The following is a 26,094-nucleotide window of genomic DNA, read 5'->3' on the forward strand; positions in this document are numbered from 1 at the left end:
TTAACCATTGTTTTTTTTCTTATGTAATCTATTGCAACTGCAGTGTTTTGCTTCTGAGGTATTGTTTGGAAATTTATGAAGATGGGGAGCTTTCAGAATTTTTGTTTATTGATGGATAGAAATGAATCCCTTAAAAATGGAAAAAATTTTCCTCCAGGCAGTGGAAAGTAGGATTCAGACAATATCTAAAACCCTTCCCTTACTCGTCATCCTTGTTTTTCTTTTGTGAATGTTCTTTTCTAAATAAAATTTTTAAAGATTTTATTTTTAAGTAATCTCTACACCCAGTGTGGGGCTCGAACCCATAACCCTGAGATCAAGAGTTCCATGCTCTACCTGCTGAGCCAGCCAGGTGCCCCTGAGAATGTTTTTAAAACTTAATTGTTTTTTTTAATTAACAGCAGAATATATCTGTTACTTCTTCATTTGTGGATATCATTTGTTCCACTAATCCAACTGCCTTTGTTCATAATGTAAAAAAGATTTCTGGGCATTTTACACACATTATTAAAATGCTTGCCAGATGTATTGGGAAAAGGCCTTAGGTACACTGCATGTTTAAGCTGACACACATTGACACTGCTCACAGTTTCTTACAGAAGGGTGAAAAGAGCAGGGTATTGGATTAGACTTCCTAATTCTCCTGACCTGTGTTGATAAAGTCAGAATTTGTAACCACCGTAAGGGGAAAACATATCAGAGGTAAGATGATAAAAGCAGATAACTTACCTCATGTGGCTTGCTGTGATTACTGGCATAGACTTAGCTAAGACATATGCAGAGATAACATATGTCCTTAGTTTTCTTGTATGCATTTTTTTACAACTCAAAACACAAGATAGTTAAGGTGTACTTCTTGGGGAGCCATTAACCCTCTTGGTCCTTTGGTGGAGGTGGACATCAGGGGAGGCAGGGGAGGTAGATTTGTTTGTGACATTTAAAATATGAAAAGTACAAAAAAAGATAAAATAAAATATGAAAAGTAAGAATTTTATATTTTCTGGCATAACTACATAAAAATCCATTTATCATCAAGACATTAGATTCAGTTTTAGCTTAAAAAATGTATTGAGCACATACTTTATAATTTATGGTTGATGTAACAGTACTGGGTGTTAGGGCTACAACATGTATTAAGATGGGATCTTCGGTGCACCTGGGTGGCCCAGTCAGTTGAGCATCCGACTCTTGATTTCAGCTCAGGTCATGATCCCATGGTCATAAGATGGAGCCACGCATTGGGCTCCACACTGAATGTGGAGCCTGCTTAAGATTCATTCTCTCTCTCTCTCTCTCTCTCTCTCTCTCTGCCCCCCCCCCCCCCGTTGTCACACACACTCTCTCTCAAATAAATAATAATTTTAAAAAATAAGGAAAAAAGATGGGATCTCAGGGAGGTTGGGAATTTATCAGCAGTTTTTCTTTTGATTTGCTGTACCTTCTGAATTTTTCTAATGAACATCTGAAATGTTCATGAATTAAATGATAATTTAAATAAAATAATTATTTATTTAAAATAAATAATTAAAATAATTATTATAATTAAAATAAAAAACCCAGATATTCCTATTTATAAGTCTTGTCCTGCCCCTACCCAGCTTTGGGTGGAATGGAGGAAGAAAGTACTACAACAGATGATTTACTGTAGAAGGTGGATTCAGGGATAGATGTGTTCACTGATGATAGACATCTCTTTCCTTTTTGAAGAAAGGTAGATAACTTCAGCCTAACTGCTGAAGAAAGGTTTCTTGGAGGAAATAGTGGCTGAATTGACTCTTGTGAAGTAATTATCAAAGTTGGGAGGCTCATTCCAGGCACAGTGATGAAGAAACACAGAGACCATGAAACATGGTGTATATTGGGAATTGTAAGTAGTTGGGTAGCAGATGATGATGGTTCCACAGTAGTTGGTGGGCTGAGGAAGAGTCTGTTACTCTAAATCAGCAGTTTGTGCAAGTGAAAGACCTGAAGCAGGAGAGTAAGGTGGGTGTGGTTTTGTTTTTATACTTGTAAAAAATACTCAGCTTTCCTCCACTCAGTTCTAATCTAAATATACTAACATGGATACCTAAATATTGTATGACCTCAGCTTTCTTTTCTTCTGAAGAAGAACTTCAGATACTAAAGGAAGTGTGACTCTCCTGCTTTGTCCGTTCGGTAGAAAGGTTGTGTGAGAAGTGCTGTGGCACTCTGCTAGTCCTCTGGTAACACGAGCTCTAGTGCGATGTCCCCTGCTCTGTTCTGAAAGGAACGGAGAGTGACCTGTCTGGCCAGCTTCCTGTTGGGCTCTAATAATTTTATATTTGTGGGGGCTTTTCCCTTTTCTCTTGCTACTGGCAACATCCACATCAGTGCACCTCATCCTTCCTGAGCCCAGTGACAAAGAGTTAGTGGTGATTTTGTGATCTGCATCAGGGTGGGAAGTGGAGTGTGCTAGCCAGGTGGTCACAGGCTTTGCTGGCCTTCAGGTTTTCTTTTTGGGAAAGGCTTGAAAGTAGAGGTCTTGCTCGCAGTCTTGTCTCTGGCTAGCATTCTTCCCCTTTAAAAAACACCCGAGCACTTGATTTAGAACTGGCTTTTCCTTCTATCTATCTCGCTCTGAAATCTACTTTTTAGTGAGGGTAGTCTTCTTTGTTCAGTGCGTTTAAAAAAAGGTGAGGGGGAGGGTAGGAGGTAGGTAAAGCATTACTAGTTGCTGGCATAGGAATGCTTCAGAGTTATGTCCTCTGTTTAATCTACCATTTGCCCTTTGTTTCCTTTTTAAGTCTTAGGTAGTGCCATTGTGGTGATTTGGAGTCTTTGTACACCAAGTCATCAGTTTTTCTCTCATGCCATAGGGAACTTGTGACCTCTCTTCCCCTGGTCAGTGCACTTAAGTATGTTTTACCCTTCTGTCAGTAACCTTTGTCACAACCTAATCTCTGCTCATCTGTCAGAGACACAGAGTTTCCCTATTCAGAGTGTAGAACCATTTATGCCCCAGTCATCTGATTTTCAAGACACACCCAGTTTTACTTTATCTCAGAGTTCGCAGCAACTTTGTACTTTTTAGGGTCCTGCCTTCCATATGAGTCTCCCATAAAAAGAAGACACATGATCATTTGTTTTTAATCATCAGTTGGTTTTTTAAATCATCACTTGGTTTATTTAATCAAGGGTTTAAAATACCCTGTACACATACGAATTGTGTCCTGCTTTCTCCCCTTTTTTCCTTTCTCACAGTCCTGCTGGTTTCTCTCCTTTAAGGTTCATGATGTGATATCTACAGATATTAATTAGATTGTTTGGTATATGGTTCACTGATGTTAGTGGCTATGAAGTGGTATTTGATGCTGATGCATTAATATTAATGAATAAAATAGGATACTCACATCTGTTTTATTTCAGATAGGCATGTCACTTTAATATAATATGGCTTGGTTAAAATTGATGCCATATAAATTCATTGTAGCTTTAAATGGAAATATAGTAAAAATCATTGTAAAAAATAACTCAAGAAATATATGACAGTTTTTGCTGCTGTGAAATAATTTCTCAGTCTCTGGTTGGTTCAAGCAAATAAGATGAATTTACCTGATTTTTGCTGTATTTTACTTAAATTAATTTTGGTTGAGACCATCTTATATTCTTTTGCCATTTATTACCTTCATCTTTGTCTCTGTAACTTTTGGGGGAGAGATATCCTATGGTTCTTGTATTTCTAGACATTTCTAGAAATCTGATTTTTAAAAAAAATTTCCCCCCTTCCAAACACATGTATCAAAATCACATGTTTATTGGCTCTGTTACTTGTAATAACCAGAGTTCATATGCTGAATTTCAGTGGTATGAAATTATGTGCAAATATGTTTCTAGAAACACTTGTGATATTTAAAAATACACATAAATGTCAAGACATTTCATTGAGAGATGTGAGAACAAGCTTCCAGGGCTCATGTCACTGCTGGGCTCTGGGCGTGAATGTGAAGGCGTGGTGCGTGTGCTCAGACACTGCTGCTTGGGGAGAGGAGTTTGGGTACGTGCGTGCGTGTTTGGTGTGGAAGAGATTTGTAGGAAATGTGTAAGCAGGCATATCATATATTTTGATTATCATTGTTTATATATAAAATATAAATACGTGTAAAAATATAAATGTGTGTTGTGTGTTTGTGTGTGTGTATATGTAAATAATCCCTGTAATACCACGTTGTATTGTCTGGTAATATTACTGTATTATTACAGTATTACTGTATTACTGTATACACAGTATTACTGTATTATTACAGTAATATCACTGTAAAATGGGAAAGATTAAAAAAAAATTTTTTTTAACGTTTATTATTGAGAGACAGACAGACACAGAGCACGAGCAGGGGAGGGGCTGAGAGATGGAGAGACACAGAATCTGAAGCAGGCTCTAGGCTCTGAGCCTGACAGAGCCTGACACGGGGCTCGAACTCACAAACTGCGAGATCATGACCCGAGCCAAAGTCGGACGCCCAGCTGACTGAGCCACCCAGGTGCCCCTGGGAAAGATTTTTTTTAATCTCCATGTGATTCCTTTCCCTATGACAGTTTGTATGTCCTTGTTTTTCTGTGTATTGTTACATTAAATGTGAAGGTGTACGTTTTATATGGTGTAAATAAATGACATATTTTGAAATGTGCCCTGGAGATAATTTGTCAGTTCACATAGAGTTAATTTAATTCATTTAGCTAATTTAGAGTATTCAGAAGAATAGTGATAGAACCATTGTCTTCGAGTTGGTGTAGCTGTGTTGCAGCAAACATCTTTGCACTCATGCATGTTTTGCTGGCATAGATGCCCTCAAGTGGAATTACTGAGTGGAAAAATAGGGTGGGTTTACATACAGATAGATATTGTCAAATCACCCTTTGAAAAGTGTGCACTCACATCAGTGCGCTGTGAGAGTCCCCATTTTCCCCATTCACTGCCTACTTGACTCCCCCGGTATCGTAGATGTGAGATTTTTAAAGATAACAGCTTGAGAGCTCATTACCTGAGCATTTAGCACAGCTATTGCTTGTAAAAATCCTTTTGAAATAAAATAGTACTAATACTTGGGAAACTGTTCCTTTGTGCATTTGTTTGGGACATGTTTTAACTTTATTACAGGGTCATTCTATGTTTAAAGGTTACCGCAGAAGGGAAATTTATCATGTCCTTCAAGTTAATTTGCTATTGTGTACACTTTGTAATCAGGAAATAACATTTGGAGAAAATGCCTCATGTTGCAGTTTGACTTCCTTTTACTTGGCCTTTAGAGTGGACAAAGGACAAATTAGTATTCTCTTAAAATAATTTACACATTGACATTTGGTTTTTCATAGATTATCTAAGTTCTTCTTTACATTTTAACTTCACACAAGTTGCCCTGTGTAAGCTGTACTCCTGTTCTTTCTAATGACTGCTCCCAGGATCCCTCGGCAGATGGCAGGATCAGTGCTGCCTCTGGGTCTACCCTGCCTTCCATAGGAGTGGGATCATGGCACAGTGGGAAAGAGTTGTGAGGACTCAGATTTAAGCCTCAAAGTGATGTGATTTTTGAGCCAGTTAATGAACCTCTGGGAGGTTCAGGGTCTCTATGTACAAAATAGGATTGACAGCCCCCACCATGGGGATTTTTATAGAGTGGAAATACTGTGTATTAAATACCTGCACATAGAAGGTACTAGTAGCTAGTGAAGTGGTGGAATAGTAATAATTGGAAACATTTATGAGCATTGACCCCTTTGTAATGAAAAACAAACTCTTTTTGCCAAAGTATATGTGTCCTAGTAAAGTAGCTGATACTAGATAACATTTTATTAGTCCTCATTATTGTTTTAAAAAAGCCTGCCTCGGGGCGCCTGGGTGGCGCAGTCGGTTAAGCGTCCGACTTCAGCCAGGTCACGATCTCGCGGTCCGTGAGTTCGAGCCCCGCGTCAGGCTCTGGGCTGATGGCTCAGAGCCTGGAGCCTGTTTCCGATTCTGTGTCTCCCTCTCTCTCTGCCCCTCCCCCATTCATGCTCTGTCTCTCTCTGTCCCAAAAATAAATAAATGTTGAAAAAAAAAATTTTTTTTTTAAAAAAGCCTGCCTCTATTTCTGGCCATATGGAGGATTAGAAATACTTACTGATAGACTTACATGTGCTGGGCAATATATTACACCACATATGCATATGTTGGTATGTATTCTGTATTAAAACATATATAAACATAAATAAATCTTTTTAATAAATAGCCATGCTTATGAGAAAGTAAAGGAATTTTCCTGAGGTGGGGATTTGTTAATGCTGTAAAACTGATATGTGCCCTGAAATTATGTGCCACTTTCTGGTAGCCTAGACTGAGTTTGGATGGGCTCTGAACATGGGGCACAAGAGATAAAGGCTGAGGCCAGTGAAGTGTGGACAGAGGGGAGACTCCGGGATAATTTAAGGACTCCCAAAGGGCAACATCCTCCTGGGGGGTGGGGGGGCTGTCAGAAAGAATTTTAACTAGAGGGCCACAGTCACACTGTTCTGGGGCGAGAATTCATACTATGTATGTGGCTTAAAAAAAAAAAAGAATTTTAAAATGGATTGGTAGTGAACCCATCAGAAGAGAACAAACATCTGTGGAAGAACTCTTTTTTTTTAAATACAGAAAACCAATTTTTTTTTTAATTTTTTTTTTAACGTTTATTTTTGAGACAGAGACAGAGCATGAATGGGGGAGGGGCAGAGAGAGAGGGAGACACAGAATCGGAAACAGGCTCCAGGCTCTGAGCCATCAGCCCAGAGCCCGACGTGGGGCTCGAACTCATGGACCGCGAGATCGTGACCTGAGCTGAAGTCAGACGCTTAACTGACTGCGCCACCCAGGCGCCCCTGGAAGAACTCTTTTTAAACCAAGGCCTCTATGATTCCCCATAGATAGAGTTCCAAGGACACGAGCTCATAAGAATGAACATCCATAGAAGAAAACTATGCTGAGAGTCAGGAGATAAGACAAACTACAGAAGCTCTCAAAGGCTGTGGATATTAGAATTACCATATGGAATATAAAATAAGTTTGTCTACTGTGTATAAATAAGAGATTGAGAATATAATGTAGGATAAAGAGTGGAAAATGACCATAGGTTTGAAAAAGAACCAAAGGGATCTTTTATAAATGATACATAGTAATGTAAATAAATAGACTGGTTAAGCACATTAGACACAGTGAAAGGGCTCAGAGCTGAAATGGAAGACACACCAAGATTAAAAGTATAAAAGAAAGGTTAAGAGATATGGAGAGATAGGATGAAAATGTGTCACATGTTGAACCTGTTGAATCTCAGAAAAAGAGAAGAGCATGGAGGAGACATAATAAAGAAAAGGTATGATGGCAGAACCCCATTCAGCATTGGGTGAAGTATACAAATGAGAAGCCAACGAATACTAAATCAGATAAAGAAGACATTCCTACTAGACATATGATCATGAGACTGGAGAATAGTGGAGACTTTGGTGTGGAGGTGCTGGGGTCGGGGGGCAGTTTCAAAGGACGGGTAACCCAGAAGGGAATGGCAGACAGATAGCTTCTATTTTAATAGAGAAGTAGAAACCAGAAGATAGTCTAATGATACCCTCAAAGTAATGAGAAAAAAAGCATTAACCTACAGTTCTGTATTCAGGAAACCCATCATTCAACGTTGAATGCAAAGTAGACATTTCAAACTAAGAGAATAGCTAAAGATATAATTGGTTTGTGCCTTTTAACTTTGGGGTGTGGGAGGAGGAAAATCTGAGGGAGGGCAAGAACATTGAGATGATTTAGGAGGTTGTGATTCAATCTCCTCATGAGCCCCAAAATACTTCGTAAATGCCACGTATAAAATGAAGAAACGCTTTATGTGAGTTGCTTGCTTCTGATGACTGATACAGGTTGGAATTGGCTGTTTTTGCCTGTTTGGCAGTTGATAAGGCTGAGCATTTATGTAGATGTTGGAAAACTGAGATGGAAGAATGATGGCTTGAGGAGGGAGAGCTGACAGACACAGTAGGGGTGGATGGCTATAAGGCTATGACTTTGGGATTCAGGCCAAGTTTAATGAGCTCTCCCAAGAGAGAGAAAATCTGAAGTTTTGCATTTGGAATAGAATCCCATTCACAGTAAGTTGTATTGTCAAGACTTGTCTACATGCTCAGTTTAATAGTCCATGCCTGAGCTAGTGAAAATAGCTGCATTTCAGAATATATATATTTTTTTCTGTAAATTTTCTTTCTGAAAAGACTTTCTTAAGCTTTGATGGAAAGCTGGTGTAGTTATTTATCTGTGTACATTCATTGGAGGAATTATAATGAAGTCAGATGGTAGCCTAGGATTGGTGGAAATCTAAGAACAGGGTGGTGTTTGGAGGCCAGGACCAAAATCTTAAACATTTCAGTGAGGTTACTATGATGAAAACATTCTGCATTTTCACTACATTTGAGATCTTATTTTATTTTTATTATTTTTTAAAGATTTTATGTTTAAGTAATCTCTACATGCCACATGGGGCTTGAACTCTCAATCCCGAGATCAAGGGTCTCGTGCTATACTGACTTGAGCCAGCCAGGTGTTCCTAGTTTTCGGATTTTGTGAAACTACTTATAAAATTGTTTGTTCATTTGTGAGTTTCAGACATAAGACCTGTATCTCCGAGAGATTCCAGTAAAGAGATATATATGGAGTATGAAAATAATTTTATTTTTTGGTGTTTTATTCTGTTTTTAATGGTAATAAAAGTCCGTATTACCATGATCTATTTGATCACTTACTGTGGGTGAAGAAGACTTAGAGACTGAGGTCAAAATAGAGTTCTTATTTGTGTCTTTTAATCCATTTGTTGAAGTCACAGGTTATTGTTTGACTGATTCTATACTGAATAAAATGTCTGTTTATGCACTTAGAATAAAAAACCGAAACCATTTTGTTTTTAACTAACGAAATCTGACTGAATCAGAACTCTTTAAAACTATCACATACTTTTGAATTTATGACTTTGTAGCACAGTGTACAGTGAATACTCTGAACATGAAGTCTTTGTGAAACTTTGAACTTGCTTGGCTTTGAAAACATTTCTTTGATCCTGGTTGTGTTGGCTTGATAGGATTTGACAGTCCTTGAAACTGGCTTTTATTTACTTATAGGCTCGTCAGTATAACTTACTGAAACGTAAAATGTACAGAACTCTGCTCTAATTATCTGATTTAAAGTAAGGATTTGTATTGATCTGTTCTCTACAGCCAGATAGTAAAGCTAAAAGTAATTTATTTTTCTTGTTTTACATAGATTAAATTCACAATAATTATCAGATTTAATTACATAATTCCTAGCTGGTACAAGAAGTGAGAATATTCATTTTCTTAGAGATGTGTCTGATTATGAAAAAGACTATCATAATTCTTGGTAGATCATCGCCAATACAGGCTTAAGAAATCTCTCCTGCCACCCACCCTTAGTTGCATACACAGATTGACATTCTGATGTTTTAAATTCTCTTCGCTGAATCCAGGGAACCAAATTCCTTTTGAATCAAGCAAGGTGTAATAAGTAAAATACTTAAAAGCCTGCCTTTCTTGGTTTTGTTCTTATTCTATGTAGGAAAACATCCTAATTATTTGCCTGATACATCTTTTGCATTTGCATGGAGTACTTTTACTTTGTCAGATGTGTGTGCTTGCCTCTTCTGCATCACTGGCCAGTACTATGTAAGCAGAACTTAGATCATGAATGTTAGTGAGCTTTCCCCTTTTCAAAAAGTGCCATAAAATTAAGTTTTGCAAGCATTCTGTCATTTTTAGGTGGTAAATATTCACATGTTTACAGAATATAATATTGAAAGAGGATTCTATTGGTACAGGACTGTCAGTGTATAATTTTAAAATATATGTCAAACAAAAGCACTTTGGTGGGAATTCTAAGGCAAGATGTGTGCCTGTTTAAAATGCTAAAATGCCACTTTTAATTTTTTAAAAGTGATTTTTTGAAAAGGTAGTCAACTTCTGAGTGTTCCACAGGAAGTATTACTAGTACTCAGGGACAAACTCTGCAAGTAGAAAATAAAACTTAAATCATGGTCAGTTAAGTTTATATGTCATGAAGTCAGACCATTTATACTAGTTATGGCTTGTCAGGTATTAATTGAGAAATGTTTGTCTCTACCCTGGAAGTCTCAGTAATGACACCCCGTCCCTCAAGACTACAATGTTTCTGTCCTAACTGTCCCTGTTCCCCACTCATCTGATTTCTAAGGTGAGGGGAAAGAGATGTACTTATTATGGCGTAAGATTTAGGATAGCAAGACTGTTATCTGCCTCTAGGAAGGAAAATTGACATTTCTCTTCTTTCTCTTCTAGATTGTCTTTTTACTCGGGCCACTCTTCATTCTCCATGTACTGCATGCTGTTCGTGGCAGTAAGTACTCTGTTTATGGGGGATTATGTACTGCATACAATTCATGTGTTCAGCCTGGGTGTCCTCTCCTGTGTGGCCACCCCTGGCATCTCATCAGCTGTGCTCCATTGCTGGCCGCAGTTGAGAGAATGGATGCCTGTGCTTCTGCCAAAGCCAGTTACAACTGTTCAGAAGTATTTTTGTCCTTCATTTAAAGGTAGCAAACGGACACAATTAGGGAGCAGGTTGCAAATTGAGAACCTTCAGGACTGTAGGGAGTCTTCACTGTTGAAGTAGGTTTTTCCTGACAGCGGTAGAAACCTAATCATCAAATCTATAAACCTGGTGCTAAGAATTGATTGATGTGTGCCCTCCCTTTGGGACATATTTCCTGGAACGTAGCAACACCTTCTGTGTAATCACAGCAGGTCACTGATCTGAAATACCAGGCGAAGGTGACCGCTGCTGTGATAACCTTACCCTAACTGGGAGCCCTGGCCCCCTGTGCTTGGCAGGAGGGTGCGGCAGCCTGGCCTCTTTCCTCCTGGCGGCTGCTGGGTTTAGGAGTTGAGTTTTGATTAGCTGATGTGATGGCAGTTGTTGCTTCTTTTTGAGTAGGTTTTATTTTCCTTTCACCTTCTGAAGTATTTCATTGATGGCTTTCCACGGGACTAGAAAGGTTTCGGCTTGTGGGAGAGGCAGTTGCTGCTTCAGGAGCTTTTCATGTATACGGTTTTCAGGTCCACTTCTAATTGCTAGTCCAGAAAGCAGCATGGCCATTTGCACCTGCAGTACACAAAGCTGACGGTGAAGAGTTAGAAAATATTTGCATCTACATTCTTCATATCTAGAGACAAATGTGTATCCAGAGTAGCTTTAGGAAGACCCAGCTTTAGGGCATATACAAGGAATATGTATGTATGTATGATTTGAGAGAGAGAGAGAGCAGGAGCAGGGGAGAGTGGCAGAGGGAGAGAGAAAGAATCTTAAGTAGGGCTCAATCCCACTACCCTGGGATCATAACTGGAGCTGAAATCAAGAGTTGGGCTCTCAACAGACTGAGCAACCCAGGTGCCCCTACAAGGAGTCTTTAAAGGTCAATTCAGTTGACTTATTTTTTATAATGTTCCCAGTTTCCGTCTGTCTCTGTCTCTTTCTCTCTTTATATAAAGTTAAGAACAAATTTCCAATAAATTCCAACAAAGTTCCAACAAATTTTCAACAAAATTTGTTAGAAAAACTCTTAAGAGAGGGGGAGAAGATCTTCACCCTAAAGGATCAGCTGTAACTTTTAATCTTATGAATGGACTTTTATATAGTTGTGTTCTATGTAAATTTTTTCTCCCCCTTGGTCACATTAAGTGCTATAGAAGTATTTAATGCTTACATATAAGTCCATGATATGTAATATTAAGAGTAGACTGCTGGGAGTTAATTTGGTCTCATTTAGAGAGATTTTAAAATCAATTTTTACCAGAATCCTGCTTTTATTGGAAAAACCAAATCTGAAAAGTCAAAAGAATATAAAAATTACAGATGTGTGTGTTATATAAAATTCAAACCCACAATTTCACAACCATTTCAGTAGAACTAATTTTGGCTTCTTCAGCATTTCTGGATTTTAAGTCTTTTGTCTTAGGTTAATTTAATTTTGTGAGGAAGCAACAGGGTACTAATTCAGCAGAATTTAGGGCTTCTTTTTGAAAACACACACCCAAATGTTTCTGAAAACGTGCCATGAGGAATGTGACTTATTTGAAGGGAGTAACAAGAAGTACTATTCCAATATCCTCTGTTCATTTATCTTACTAGGAAAAGTTAGCATTCTTTCTAAAAGGAGCCACTGTATATTTTTCTTTTTAAATAGGGCATAGAGACAGGGGGCGATGAAGGCTAGAGCCATTAGTAGCCTGAGAAATCTTCCCAAAGCACAAGTTTGTGACGACACTGATGGCTTTTGAACGTTTGGATGTGATTTGTATGCCCACAGCCGACCTCACCAGGGTAGGCTTTGAGCTTTGTTAGGTCCTTCATCTGCATGTATCAGTATCTTTTCAGTGTTTAAGGAGAGAGACTTAATAATCTGCACCTGGGTGCTCCAGTTGGTTGTGCGCCCCACTCTTGATTTCAGCTCAGGTCACAATCTCAGGGTTGGTGGGTTCGAACAGTGTAGTTCGTCGTGGGTTCTGACTGTGCAGAGCCTTCTTGGGATTCTCTCTCTCTCCCCCTTTCTGCTTCTCCCTCTCAAAAATAAATTAACTTAAAAAGTTAAAAAAATATTAAATAAAAACTTGAAAAAATAAATACTAAGGAAATACATAAATAAATTTAAACTAAATAAATAAAATGTAAAAAAGAAAAAGAAAAAAAATCTGAGGTTGATACAGATGATTTGCGTTGATACTACTTTGTTGACTGACTCTAGTAATCCTCATGAAGTAGAAGAGGGATGGTTGCCACCCTTTTTATAAATGGAGAAGTAGGGGCCTTGGGAGGCTATTAAGGTCTGTAAGCTCTCTACTGGTGTCTTATTAATCAGGTTCCCTTGGTTTGCTGATTCTCTGCTTGATCTTAACCCTAGTCCAATTATTTTGAAGGTCAGGTGATGACATACAACTTTTACCACCTGTTTTTAATTGTAAAGTATATTCTTAGATGTATCAGCGTCCATATCCTATAGTTTACTGTTCATCTTTGCTCCTTTGACCCTTCTCAAAATAGATGTATATTCAGTCAGATATAAACTTTTACTGAGGGCTCTTCTGTAAAATATAAAACTAATGTACAGAAGACAAAATGATTATTTAGAGGGCCTCAGTGGTAAGCCTGCTCTGTGGACACCCAGGAGCATATGAGGAGGCAAGTTAGGGCTATAAGCAGAGGGAAAATTACCGACACTGTAGTTTGGTAATTGGGTATGAGCTATTAGATATAAAGTTATAATGAAAAGTTCCAATAAATATGTTTCTCAGAGACCAAGGCCTTTTTGGAGAAGAAAGTTGGCCGGAGCAGTCGTGCACTGCATTTCACTGACTCTAAGCAGTGGAAATATTTACTTGATGTGGATGTAGGCCCAAGCTTTTATTTCAGCCCCTGAACACACAGATGGCTCCTGCTTTCCAGCTTTCACATTTATATACAACATTTAACCACTCCACCTCCTCTGCCAATTCCTTAGGCAATGACTCATCTTGTTTCCCTAGGCATCTTGGCATCATGGGCCAGTCCCAGATTTGGGTGGAGATGTACAGTCATTTAAATTCTGAGGATACCTTTTGATAGTCAAAATTTGTCAGGAAATCCTGACACCCAGAAATTAACTTGTACTTGAAGAAGTATCTTAAGAGAAGATATTCCTGACCATTGTTGTTCACCTCTGGCAGGCAGCCCAGCCCTGCACTTCACACAGCGCCAGTCAGCACCCATGAAAACCACCTAGGCTGGCAGGAGCATATGGCCTGGCTTCTTTGCACATAGCTAGTTTCTGTGCTTAGTGATGTCTGTTGAACTAGGCTGAATGCCAAAGATTCCAAATTTACTGGACTGTCCAGGAAAGAACCATGTTATGAGACTGTTCTTTTTTCAGTCCATATATATAAATGGAATGTATTGGAATATACTAAAGGAATGCACTAAAAAATTCTCCCAGCACTGTACTATTGAGCCTGAAATCTCAGATTGTTTATGTCACTGTCTTTTATGAAATTCCTGTATAAATTACCATAGTGGGGGCCCAAGTACCTTAGTGTAGGTGCTTCAGCTAGACCCCCTTCCCTGCCACAGAAAGGCTTGTGTCTGGGTCTCACCACCCCCACCTGCTGTGTTTGGATAGCGTTGCCCACTTGTCTGAATCTGGCTCTTTGATTTCCTTAAGATTTGTACAACCCCTTACCTCTCACTCACCATGTATTACCTAGTGATATTTCATGAAGATGTTTTCCAAGTTGTGAATGAGCATTGGGCAAGTGAACAGAGCCCAGGAACTACATGGATCTTAATTGCAACATGGGATTCTACATCTAAATTTAGGAACTCTGTGAATCCTAAAGATGGTGAAATTGAAGCCTAGAGAAGACTAAACAGAGGTCAGTCTTAGGGTGTTCTCCTGGCCAGTTCTGTCATCAAATGTAGGTGGAACAATATATTGCCTGGCTTAGGCTTAGAAGCTGTATTTCAAATAAGTAGAGCAAGGAATATCTCTTTGTGTTGAACATGCCACTGTTGGTCTAGTCCAGGAGTCGGCAGAAGATTTCATTAAGAGGTCAGATCATAGTTAGGCTTTGTGGGCCACATGCAGTCTCAGTTGCATATTCTTCTTTTAAAAAGTCCTTTAAAATGGGGAAGCTATTCTTTAAAAATGTTCAGTTGTTTATGTAGAGAGTATGATCACAAGTGGGGGAGGGACAGAGAGCGAAAGAGACAATTGCCAGCAGGCTCTGCATTCTCGCTGCTGCGGGGCTCGATCTTGAGATTCAGGAGATCACGACCTGAACCATAATCAGAAGTCAGATGCTCAACCTAGTGAGCCACCCAGGCACCCTGAATGTGAAAACCATTCATAGCTTGCAAGCTGGCCCACCGACTCTACTTTAAAATTGAAAAAAGGAAAAAAAAATAACCCTCTCATTTTAAGAATAGGTTAAGAAACTCTTGTGAGACAACAGCTTTTGCAGTTAAGTGTTACAGGATCAAGGAAAGGCAAAATAAATCAGCTTCAAAAAATATTTTGATTAGCAATCAGATTTTAAAATAGCAATCTGTTTTAATAGAAGTTAGTTTAATAGAAGTTAATATTTTTTTTAGAAATTTTAGGCAAAAAAAGGCTATATTCTACCCTTTGGGGATAATAAAATAATCAAAGAATACCAAAGTTGCGTCAACAGACATTGAATTTCCTTATTCAAAAAAGATGTATATATAATAATTTTTACAAAAAAAAAAAAAAAGAAAAACATGTACCTTCTAATTTTGTTCCATTGTGGCCCTGTACATTGAAAACTCCTATTTATTTTAACCAGGTCTTCATGTGCTCTATAAAACTATCATGAGGTTCTTCATAGAGATTCAGTGTTGGGTTCTCTCTGGATTAGGAGGAAGACCTCTCTGCACTTGTCAGGGAAGCATTTGCTGCCTGAATGGTAGAGTGTCTTCCTACAATCCTCTCTGGGTTTAAATATCTGGTTATATTGAGCATATCGATTCCTCTGTCCTTGTTGCCTTAAGGAATAAGAAATTGCCTTTATGAGTCTCTAGTAAGATCTCCACTAAGCCCTTATTTCTTTTAAAAAATACTGGGCATAGTAACTTATTTCCATCCCATGTTCAATAGGTTTTTTGTTAAGAGTGGACACTTTATTAATTTTTTTATTTTTTAAAATTTGCATCCAAATTAGCATCATTAGTGCAAAAATGATTTCAGGAGTAGATCCCTTAGTGCCCCTTACCCCTTTAGCCCATCCCCCCTCCCACAACCCCTCCTGTAACCCTCAGTTTGTTCTCCGTATTTATGTCTCGTCTGTTTTGTTCCCTTCCGTTTTTATATTATTTTTGTTTCCCTTCCCTTATGTTCATCTGTTTTGTTTATCTTAAAGTCCACGTATGAGTGAAGTCATATGATTTTTGTCTTTCTCTAATTTCACTTAGCACGATACCCTCCAGTTCCATCCACATAGCTGCAAATGGCAAGATTTCATTCTTTTTTGATTGCCGAGTAATAAGAGAGGACACTTAAAAAAAAAAAAAATGCTGGACATTTAACCCTACATACTGGCCTATGTACAATCAGTGGTTGTACCTGATGTGCTCTAACACAGTGTGGTCAGGTTCAAATAATAGTTCCCCTGCTGCAGACAGGGAGGAATAGAGATAGGCCTCACTGGTTTCCTTTTGAGCCCTGAGGTTGATTTCTGCTCCAAGTCCTCCTGTGGTATGTAGGTCTATCCTGCCTTTTTCAATAGATGAAAATGGGGGCAGGGAGCAGTGTAAAGGTTAGTTAAGTGTAGGATAGATCTTTGCTTTTCCTATTAGTACTTCTTTATGCTGTTTGTGCCTTATGGAAACCCACATGCCTCCTGCCTTTTCCTCGATGTGACAGCAGGGGCGACCCTAGTGGTAGGCTCAGGTGTTCCTTCAACAAACACGACTGTTGTCTTTGCTTCTGGGGAGTACTTCCGTGACCAACTACACCAGCTGCAGGTTATGTCTTTCAGGTAGAAAAGGTTTGGCCTTTTCTACCCTCTCTCATATTTCTAGTAGTGAACTTTCCACTTTGGAGCTTCCTTCACCAGAAAGTTGGATGTTTAGGATCAGGAGGGATCCAGAGGCTTAGAATCTCTCTCATTCTGCAGGACCCCATCTCCCACCAGCTGACCGAAATACTCATTGGCCAGCTGAGGCCAAACTGCACCACTCTCAGAGAAGAATCAGAATGGGCCAGAGGAGACTGAAGGAGATGGTAGATAACTATTTGGCTTATGGTAGAGGCTCACACCTTATAGTGTATGTAGAAAGAAGTCATGGAAGTAAATCCTGTGCTTAGTACCAGACTTCTCTTTCAATGGACATTTAATGGACTCTTTCAATGTCCACTTCAGTGGACACTTAATATGTTTGTTTTCATGGGTTTTCATTTTCATAAGTTTTTTCTTGCTGTTTGAACCCAGGTGTATAAACATGGTTTTCCTTTTCAAATTGAAACTTACCTATTTAAAAAGTGAAATTTCATCATTTGAGTCAGAATCCAAATTAAAACAAAATGAGATTTTGGTTAAACACACAGGAGTGGCTGGTAACTGGCTTTTTTATCTTTTGGTTGTATGTAAGCAACTGACTCACTTCGATCTCCCAGAGGAAAAAAAAAAAAAGGTTGATAGTAAAGACATAACACAGTCCAGAACTAGCCTCCCACCAGGTAACGGAACTGAACTTGCTCAGTCTCACTAGTCGCCTGGCTTTTCAGTGTGGCTGCCATTCTGATCCATTTACTCACTGGCTTGCTGTCATTGCTGAACTATAGCTCTTACATCCTTAAAAGCTGAGTTTGCAAGTAGCCTATCCTGTATCCTTTTAGGTATCCTTTCTACACTTCTAACAAAAAAGAGAACCCTTTCATCCTTCCAGTGTAAATTCCAGAGGGAGAATACAGTGCAGCAGATGTCTGGGTCAGGCGTGTCATGGGTCATCTTCAGTGTCCTCTCAAAAGTAAAGGCAGAGCTGTGTGGTTCAAATGGGGCTTCCCCTTCCCCCTTCAACTGTGTTGTGGGAAGACAGTGCCCCCGCCCCCCCCGCCCCGGAGGGGAATTTGTAAGATTGCCAGAGAGTCTGTCAGGACTGTACACAATGTTGGACTAGAGTTCTGTAGTTCTTCTGAGTTTTCCAAGATAAGGAACGGACTTCCTTCCACCAATGTGTGTGTGTGTGTGTGTGTGTGTTGTTTAAATGTTGATTTTGAGCAGGGAAGGGGCAGAGAGAGGGAGACAGAGAATCCCATGCAGGGCTCGAACTCATGAACCGTGAGATCATGACCTGAGCTGAAACAGAGTTGGATGCTTAACAAACTGAGCCAGACTGGCGACCCTTGAATGTGTTTTAGTGCCTATATGATTGGCATAGGTATGTATGTGTGGGGACTGGGGGTAAGAATGGAGTTTGCAAAGGCAGGGACTTATAGAGCCTTCTTATTATCAGCTGTGGCATTAATCCATGAGCTCTGTCCCTGTATCTAGGACTAGTAGAACAGTGGTGAGAGCTTCAGACATTGTTTCTCTAAGGCAGTTAGGAACATACTCTTTCCTTGACAGAAACTTTTTAAAGGAGCATATGCTGTTTTCTTTCCTCTTAAAGGACAAGCAACAGAATAAAAGGTTATAAACCCACAAAGTCAAAGAATGCAAAAGGAAACAATAGCTAATAGGTAATGATGTTGGGAAGCAGTTAGATGAGTGGTAGAACTCAAATGTCTAGTGCCTTCAGAGGGTAGGAGCTTAAGAGATCTGTACTGCAGAACCTGAGAAAGGCTTTGGACATGGAGCCACCAGGAAGATATGGTGAAGCTGTCTGGCAACATGGGTGGGGAGTTGTCAAAGTCTAGACTTGGCAAGTGATCCAAAGTCCAAGAAACTCAGTATTTACCCCTGGAGGTCTACTGAAATGGAAGATTTTTCATGGAGATGAACAGGGCTATAGGTTAAGTGATGCCTGACCTTCCCAGAGCTCCCTTGAGTATCTTGGACTCAGGGAAACACAGAGCAGGCAAATACAAAGCACAATTAGCCAGCCTCACCCAGAGCTATGACCACTGTTCTGACCACAGCCTGCATACATGCCACAGCCATTAGTCATCAGAGGAGCCAGAGCCTAGAGGGAGGGCAAAGTTAGGTATATAACCACAATGGGGCGGGGGGGGGGGGAAGATTCCTAGTACCCCCTTAGGATGAAGTAATCTTTGGATCCCCAGAGATGGGGGTAACACCTATACTTGGGTAGATATGTAAGGGGAAAACTTAAAGGGGTAAAGGTTTCATCTGAAGTATATTGAACCTTGTGTTAAAGTCAGGGTCTTTGGAAGGAAAATACTGTTTGAAGATTTTAGAATCCTAAGTGAGGAAGGACCTTCAGCACCCTGAGTTTCCTTTGAATTGAAAGCACAACATAGGACTAAGTGGAAGTTCCATTTTAGAGTTGGTCTTGTTTTTTCTTGCTATGTCCTTAGCAGAGACAGGTGCAGGTCTCCCTAAGATACACTCATAGAAGGATTTATAACTCATAGGTATATGTTTTTAGTCTGCAGAACCGATGCCTTTAACAATTATATGAAAAGGCAGAGGCAACTAAATAACCAGAATAGGGACAGCTGCACTTTTAGGCAGTAATATCCAAACCTGGCTTCAGCCTCACTCAAGGTACTGTTATCCTGAAAATGAAAAAAAAAAATTCCAATTAAGGTAGAACTAGTGAGGGGACTCTAACTGGCATGTTTGTGTCGCCAAATTGGCTTCAGCTGCCAGATGCAAACTTTGATTCAACCAGAACCGACTTTCTTCTCAACTCCAGAATGTTGAGACAAGCCTCTTACTATTTATGTTTTTATAGCTTCAACAACAAACAAAAAAGGAAAGGAGGGGCTCTGCAGAAAGCCAGTAGGACTTTAAACCAGCTAATGAGTGCAATTCAGTTGAACAACTCATGTTCTTTTACAACCATGTTGTACAACCATGTAAAAAACTTGATAAAATTAGATAACCTCTGAGTCTTTGCCAGCTGCTGAGAACTGAATGCTCACAGCAGTGGTCAAAGAGCTGGGAATGGATTGTGTATCTATTTCAAATAGGCAGTGCCAATGCACACAGCCAACATACATTGTTTTCTGAGGAATGCATTTGATTAAGTGTATGAATCACAAATTATCAAACAGAATTTTTGAAATATACTTTGAAGGCATATTCTTACTAGATAGAAATAAAGCAAAAAATTTTTTTCAAAAAAAGAGACCAGATTTGCTTAAAGGGGGTCAAGTCTTTAGGGATGCACCCAAAGTCAAAGGCAGGCTGACAGAGAAGAGGGGAAATTCTCACCTGATTAGTGTAAAGTCATGGAACTAAAAGGGTGTATAGGTGCTAATCAGAAAATGTATTTCATTGTTGGATCAGAGAACCTGTACTTATTTAGGCAGATTACTGTATTATAAATACAGATTATTCTTCGTTATCCTTTAAAGTAATCTGAGGATTGTGGAACTGTCAAGTAAACTGTTTGAATGAATTAAACTTAGTCCCTAGATAAACAGGGCAGAAAACTTAGTAGGTTGGCCCAGAATAAGGACAACCTTGTGTTCAGAATGCTAGCAGTTTATCCCAAGACTTGGAACTAATGATAACAGTTGCCTCTTAATCAGAATTACAACACAAAACACAGGACGAGGCGCTGTCAACAACGGTCTTTTTTACAATTTCAAAAGTAGTCTAGATACAGTAATAAACTCTTCTAAAAGTCAAGTTTCTTGGGCACTTTTTGTTTTGCTTTTTTAAAAACAAACTTTTTAAATGTTTATTTTTGAGAGAGAGAGAGCGTGAACAGGGGAGGGGCACAGAGAGGGAGACACAGAATCCAAAGCAGGCTCCAGGCTCTGAGCTGTCAGCACAAAGCCTGATGGGAGCCTGAACTCATGAACCACGAGATCATGACCTGAGCTGAAGTCAGACTTAACAGACTGAGCCACCCAGGCGCCCCTGTTTTGGTTTTTAAAAAGATTAACTTTTCAGGTGTTAATGAGCATAAGAATGCTTGCCTAAAGCCCTATTCCATATATAATTTATACTCTGATTATTCAGTGGTTATTAATGGTAATGACTATTAACATTTAATGACTATTAATCATTTCAAACACCAACACTTTAGGGGTGTGGTGATACTAAAGTTTCTAGTTGGTATGTTAAACTCTTTATTCTTATCTTTTCTATTAGCTTTACCTTCAAGCCAGGATGAAGGGAGACTGGGCAAGACTCTTACGCCCCACACTGCAATTTGGTCTTGTTGCTGTATCCATTTATGTGGGTCTTTCTCGAGTTTCTGACTACAAGCACCATTGGAGTGATGTACTAACTGGACTCATTCAAGGAGCTCTGGTGGCAATATTAGTTGTAAGTATACAGGACGGCAGCCTATATGTTGATACTGATAAACACTGGGATAAGTAAGTAGAAAACGTGCTATTGAAAAAAACTATACAAAGGAAGATACTGTGGCTTAGTAATTTTTACTAAGAACACCAATGTTACTAAGTCATGTTAGGATAGACAGCAGATAATAAACTATGCTGCTTTTCCTAAAAGTTATAAAAACTTACTACTACATGTAGTTTTGTAAAAGGCTATGCCTACGGCGTTTTGAGTTTTTTTTTGTATGAACTGAAGAATAAATACCTTAAGTGCTAACAGAGTAAAGCTGTACTTAAGACCTAACTAAGCAACTCCGAATTTTAGAAGAATTTCCTTTAACATTAAAACTTCCTGTTGGTCACTAATTTTCTGTACCCTTTAACATACGCTTTTTGTTTATATTTATTTTTTGCAAACTGTTACAACTATGTATATGGTTTTTAAAATTAAATTACATCATTAAATACTTTTGTCCCATTCTAAGTAGAATTTGTTCTCTATAGGTAGTGTATGTATCAGATTTCTTCAGGGAGAGAAATTCTCCTTTTAAAGAAAGGAAAGAGGAGGACTCTCATACAACTCTGCATGAAACACCAACCGCAAGCAATCACTATAGGAACAATCACCAACCTTGAAGGTAGCAGAGTGCTCAGATCAAGCTGGCCCGCTTTCTAAAGGAAAATGATTGCAACCAGAAGGCAAGAGGATGCGTTTTCTTCATGGTGTACAAGCCTTTAAGGGACTGCTGCTGCTATACCTCTTGGATGCCCACTTTACCTGTGTGTATATAGTTCCCTTTAACACAGTGGTTATCTAATAGCTCTGAATTCATTTAAAAAACTTTAAGCCTTTCACTAAAACAATGCCCACCTGTACATTTTTTTATTAAAAAAATGTAATGCTTATGTACAAATGTGTATGTAATGTATGCTTTCTTAGCATGATGCCTGATTTAAACATAATACGTATTAAAATGTTTGAACGACTGCCTTGAGATGAAAGAACCAAATCAATACTTGTGTAAGCATTTGTATGTAGTCAGCTGTAATCAGGTGGTGAAAACTTTAAAATCCCACATTCATTTCACTGGCTCTTTTTACAAGTAGAGGCTGGCAGCAAATACAATATCTCTCTTGATTTTGGTGATTCCTACAAGAAAAGAAAATAAGATTTAAAATTTTAAGACCACAAAGATCGTGATTCCCCTCTGGTGCAGTTTTAACACAACAATCCTGATGGTACAAGACCCTGTTGGTCTAAAAGATACCTGGAAGAGTCCACAGCCACCTCTGAGAGGGGGGAAACATAAAAACTTAGGCTAGACTCTGAAATGCCCAGTATGTCTCCGTGTGTGTATGTAGGGGGTGGGAGTGGTTCAAATTATTCACAAAGATTTATTACTGAGGAAAGGACTAAACTGTCAAAAGAAGTTATTGGCCCAAAAGCATGTACTTTCAGCCTACGTCAGGAGATCCTGTATTTTCACTTACCATGTGAAATTCTTTCTGCCCGAAGACAGGACAAATTTTATTATCTAAAAATGTTTAGGGGCGGCTGGGTGGTTCACAGTCAGTTAAGCATGTGACTTCAGCTCAGGTGATGATCTCATGGTTCATGGGTTTGAGCCCTGCTTCGGGCTCTGTGCTGACAGCTCAGAGCCTGGAGCCTGCTTCAGATTCTGTGTCTGCCTCTCTCTGTCCCTCCCCTGCTTGCACTCTCTCTCTCAAAACAAAACATAAACATTAAAAAAAAAAAAAAGTTTATATAACGAGACTTAAACTTGGGTTGATGAAATAGGTCTGCCCCATCGAGCATAAGGAAACGGAACTCAGTTTCTGAACACCTCGTCTCAGGACACTGGTTGTGTCAGACGGAACAAACTGTAAACATGTTAGACCCACCGCCCACCTCTGTCACTACCACCTCGGACTGGCTATCCTTCCATGATCTGGTCTTCCTGCTTCCACCTTGCTCATCTACAGACTGGCCTACAATGCAGCAACAACAGCAAGAATTGCTCTGAAACCCAAGCCAGTGCACAGCACTCCTGTGTTCAAAACCTCCAATAATCATTTCAGGAAAAAGGCCGGGGCCTAGTGGTTAAAATGATAATTTCTTTTCTCCTTCATACTATTCTACTCACTGCTCACTCTGCTTTAGCCACACTGGCCTTGTGCTGCTGCTTAAGTCTATCAAGCATAGACTCCTGAGTGGGCCTTAATGCCACCTCCTGAGTAGGGCCCCCAGGCATCTCATCTATCTCTCAATTCCTATTGTCTCTTCCTCTTTTTCTTCTGTAGACTTATAACCACCTGAAATATTTTAAGTGCTGACTTATTTTACATCTCCCCACACCAGAATGTAAGCTCCATGAAGGCAGGGATTTGTGGGTTTTTTGGTTCACTGCTATATCCCCTAGTGCTTAAAACAATGCCTGACAGACAGTACTCAATAAAAAATCTTACAAATGATTATACATAAAATCCCAAAACTTCTTCCCATACACTCTAAAAGTTTCTTTAAACACTACTAGATGGCCCTCCATGGCATTCCATTGGAAAGCATCTGAAAAAGTCTTCCTACATTGTGGTCAAGAACTCAGGTCTCACAGGATTTGCCTTATTAGAAAAAGCTTATAGACTGGATACTGACCTTCTGCAAATTTGTTTTCCAGCTCAGTATTTCCAATGGCTTTTGCTGCTTGACACATCTGTCTAAGCAGTTCTTCCAGGCGCCTCATACAACGAATTATGCTGCCTATAAAGAAAAGGAAACAAATTACTTATAAAATGGAAATAACCAAAACAGTAGAACTTTTGTTAACAGGCAAGATAGGAGAACATGGGATGATTAACTAACAGTACTTTGAGGGACTTCCCATCCATTAAATCAGGTAGCAAACTTCATTGGCTGCCTGGTAGGCACTAGGAAGGATATAAAAAGTTAAATTTCCCATCCTTGACTAATGCTAGAGAGTCATGGACTTATAATGGGTTGACATTTGCTCTTATTTAGAAATAAAATGCTCTGGGAGTAGGGGAGAGAGCAACTTTGGGTGAAGGCCAGCAAAGACAACATATAACCAGGGTCTATTAAGAATGAGGAGGTCTCTGTCACAGAGTAACAAGGGACGACCACTGAGGCAATGCAGAGAAGTCTGACAAACTGCAGCTACTCAAGGATGCGGAGTGTGGCCTACTAGGGATCTGGATACCATCCTGTGAAGAGAATGCAGAGATTTTTTTTTTTAAGTTTATTAGGACAAGCAGGGGATGGTCAGAGAGAAGGAGAGACAGAATCCCAAGCAGGCTCTGCACCATCAGTGCAGAGCCCTAAGTGGGCCTCGAACTCACAAACTGCGAGATCATGCCCTGGGCCGAGATCAAGTGTCAACTGCAGAGAATGCAGAGATTTTTATGTGGGGGAGTAATAAGAGGATCAGACTTGTCATTTCAAAGGTGCATCCATTCTTCCTGACCTTAAACAGACTTTCATCAGTGCCTTCTTCACACAGTGTGCCTCAAGGGAACGCAAAAGAGGAGATAAGCCTCCTCCCATTGTATTTGACTCCCTGAGACAAGTGTTTGTATTAAAGCTGAAGCTGTAAACATCATTTCACATCTGTCTCACTTCAGCAAGAAGGGGCCTGGGATCCTTTCTCAAAGAGCTATGTGCTCAAGTTGACAACTCTTGGGAGTTTACTTTTAATGTCTGATATACATTAGGAATACCTGTCTGACATGCCAGCTAGTAACTCTTAAGCCCTTACTTCTACTCCTTGTAACACTGAAATAATTCATCAGCATTTATCAAGTTCTTGAAATATACTCACTGTTCGGGGCTGAGTTTTCCTTTTTTTTTTTCCTCCCCTGAAGCCACCTATGGGCCAGAGCAATGAAAATACAACAATGCTATTGCACATTCTGTGAGTTTTGTTGGGATGACATTGGTAATGAAGATGACCAGCACACAGGTTACTTTAAAGACAACTGGGGATAATACCCTTCCATCTCTTATATACAGGATGTTCATAACTTTAGACTTGGTTCAAAGGACTGAGCTGAGGCACCAGGTCAGAGCAAAAAAAGAGCAAAGACTTGATGGAGACCTGGGTTCTAGCCCAGATTCTGCCACTAAGTAATTAACTCTGTGATGTAGGCCCTTACCCTACTCTCATTTCTAAGGTATGTACAACGATAGTAAATGCTATTTAAAGAAAGGGCTTGCTCTACCTAACTCTGGATGGTATCACTTGAGATAAGAGATACAAAAATTCTTTGACATGGGCAAAACCGTAAAGGAATATAATGTCATGTCCATAGCCTTTTTCGCCCTTCTCTCATTAAAAGGTTCATGGAGTTCTGGGGGGAAAAAAAACTCCACCTCTCAAGTACACCCTATTTCTACTACACAATTCTGTCAAAGCTATTTAGCACCTAGCAAGGTACTTTATTAGATTCTGAGCACTTATTCTGTGGCAAGTCTGTATTTTATGTAAATCACCTTGTTTGACATTTACAATTCCACGAGACAAGCACTGTCATTATCCTCATTTTCCAAAGAAGGAAAAGGGGAGAAAAAAGTTACAGACAATGTGAACAAGGTCAGAGCTAGGAATAAATGATGGAGAAATTATGTCAAAGATCATAGAAGTGAGATGTTTTCTAAATTTTCTCTAATGTGTATTACTTTAGAAAATTTCAATTTATAATATAGTTTACACATTTAAAATAATTAAAAAATAAATATTTTATAAGTTTCTTAGGCCTTACTGTAAAGCTCTTCACTTCTGTAAAAACCTACATTGCCAGGACCAAAGAATTTACCATTAATGAGTTTCTAGAAACAGTAAGTGGTAAAAACCGGCAAGTAGGATCTAGTCAGATAAATGGGTGTTTTCTGATTTTGGCAATCAGAAAGTCACTGGTGATTTGTAGTAATTTCAACAAAATGAGACAACACATGTCCCCAACAGAGCGGGGGAGCAGACGCTTGACACCCTATGTCCACTGTCTCGAAGTGTACAGACCAGGGATTACATTTCGTCTATGCCAT

At 39.3% G+C, this 26,094-nt stretch overlaps 2 protein-coding genes across 5 annotated transcripts in view; one reads left to right on the forward strand and one right to left on the reverse strand.

The window, feature by feature from the left end:
* Positions 1-22,025, forward strand: part of PLPP1 (phospholipid phosphatase 1) — a 90,099-nt gene extending 68,074 nt beyond the window's left edge. For all 4 annotated transcript variants that reach the window (XM_025924381.2, XM_025924380.2, XM_086700931.1 and 1 more), the window contains 3 exons: positions 10,348-10,405; positions 20,845-21,021; positions 21,543-22,025. In XM_025924381.2, the coding sequence (XP_025780166.1) occupies positions 10,348-10,405; positions 20,845-21,021; positions 21,543-21,674 (367 nt within the window). In that variant the 3' untranslated portion in view covers positions 21,675-22,025. The remainder of the gene's footprint in view (positions 1-10,347; positions 10,406-20,844; positions 21,022-21,542) is intronic.
* MTREX (Mtr4 exosome RNA helicase) overlaps positions 21,903-26,094 on the reverse strand; it is a 108,108-nt gene continuing 103,916 nt past the window's right edge. Inside the window, exons 26-27 of the mRNA XM_025925061.2 lie at positions 23,692-23,796; positions 21,903-22,188 (exon numbers count right to left, since the gene is read on the reverse strand). Of these exons, the coding sequence (XP_025780846.1) occupies positions 22,136-22,188; positions 23,692-23,796 (158 nt within the window). The 3' untranslated portion in view covers positions 21,903-22,135. The remainder of the gene's footprint in view (positions 22,189-23,691; positions 23,797-26,094) is intronic.

The sequence above is a fragment of the Puma concolor genome, chromosome A1 (genome assembly GCF_028749965.1).
Source record: "Puma concolor isolate L17-30 chromosome A1, mPumCon1.1.hap2, whole genome shotgun sequence".
In the NCBI taxonomy this organism is placed as follows: Eukaryota; Metazoa; Chordata; class Mammalia; order Carnivora; family Felidae; genus Puma; species Puma concolor.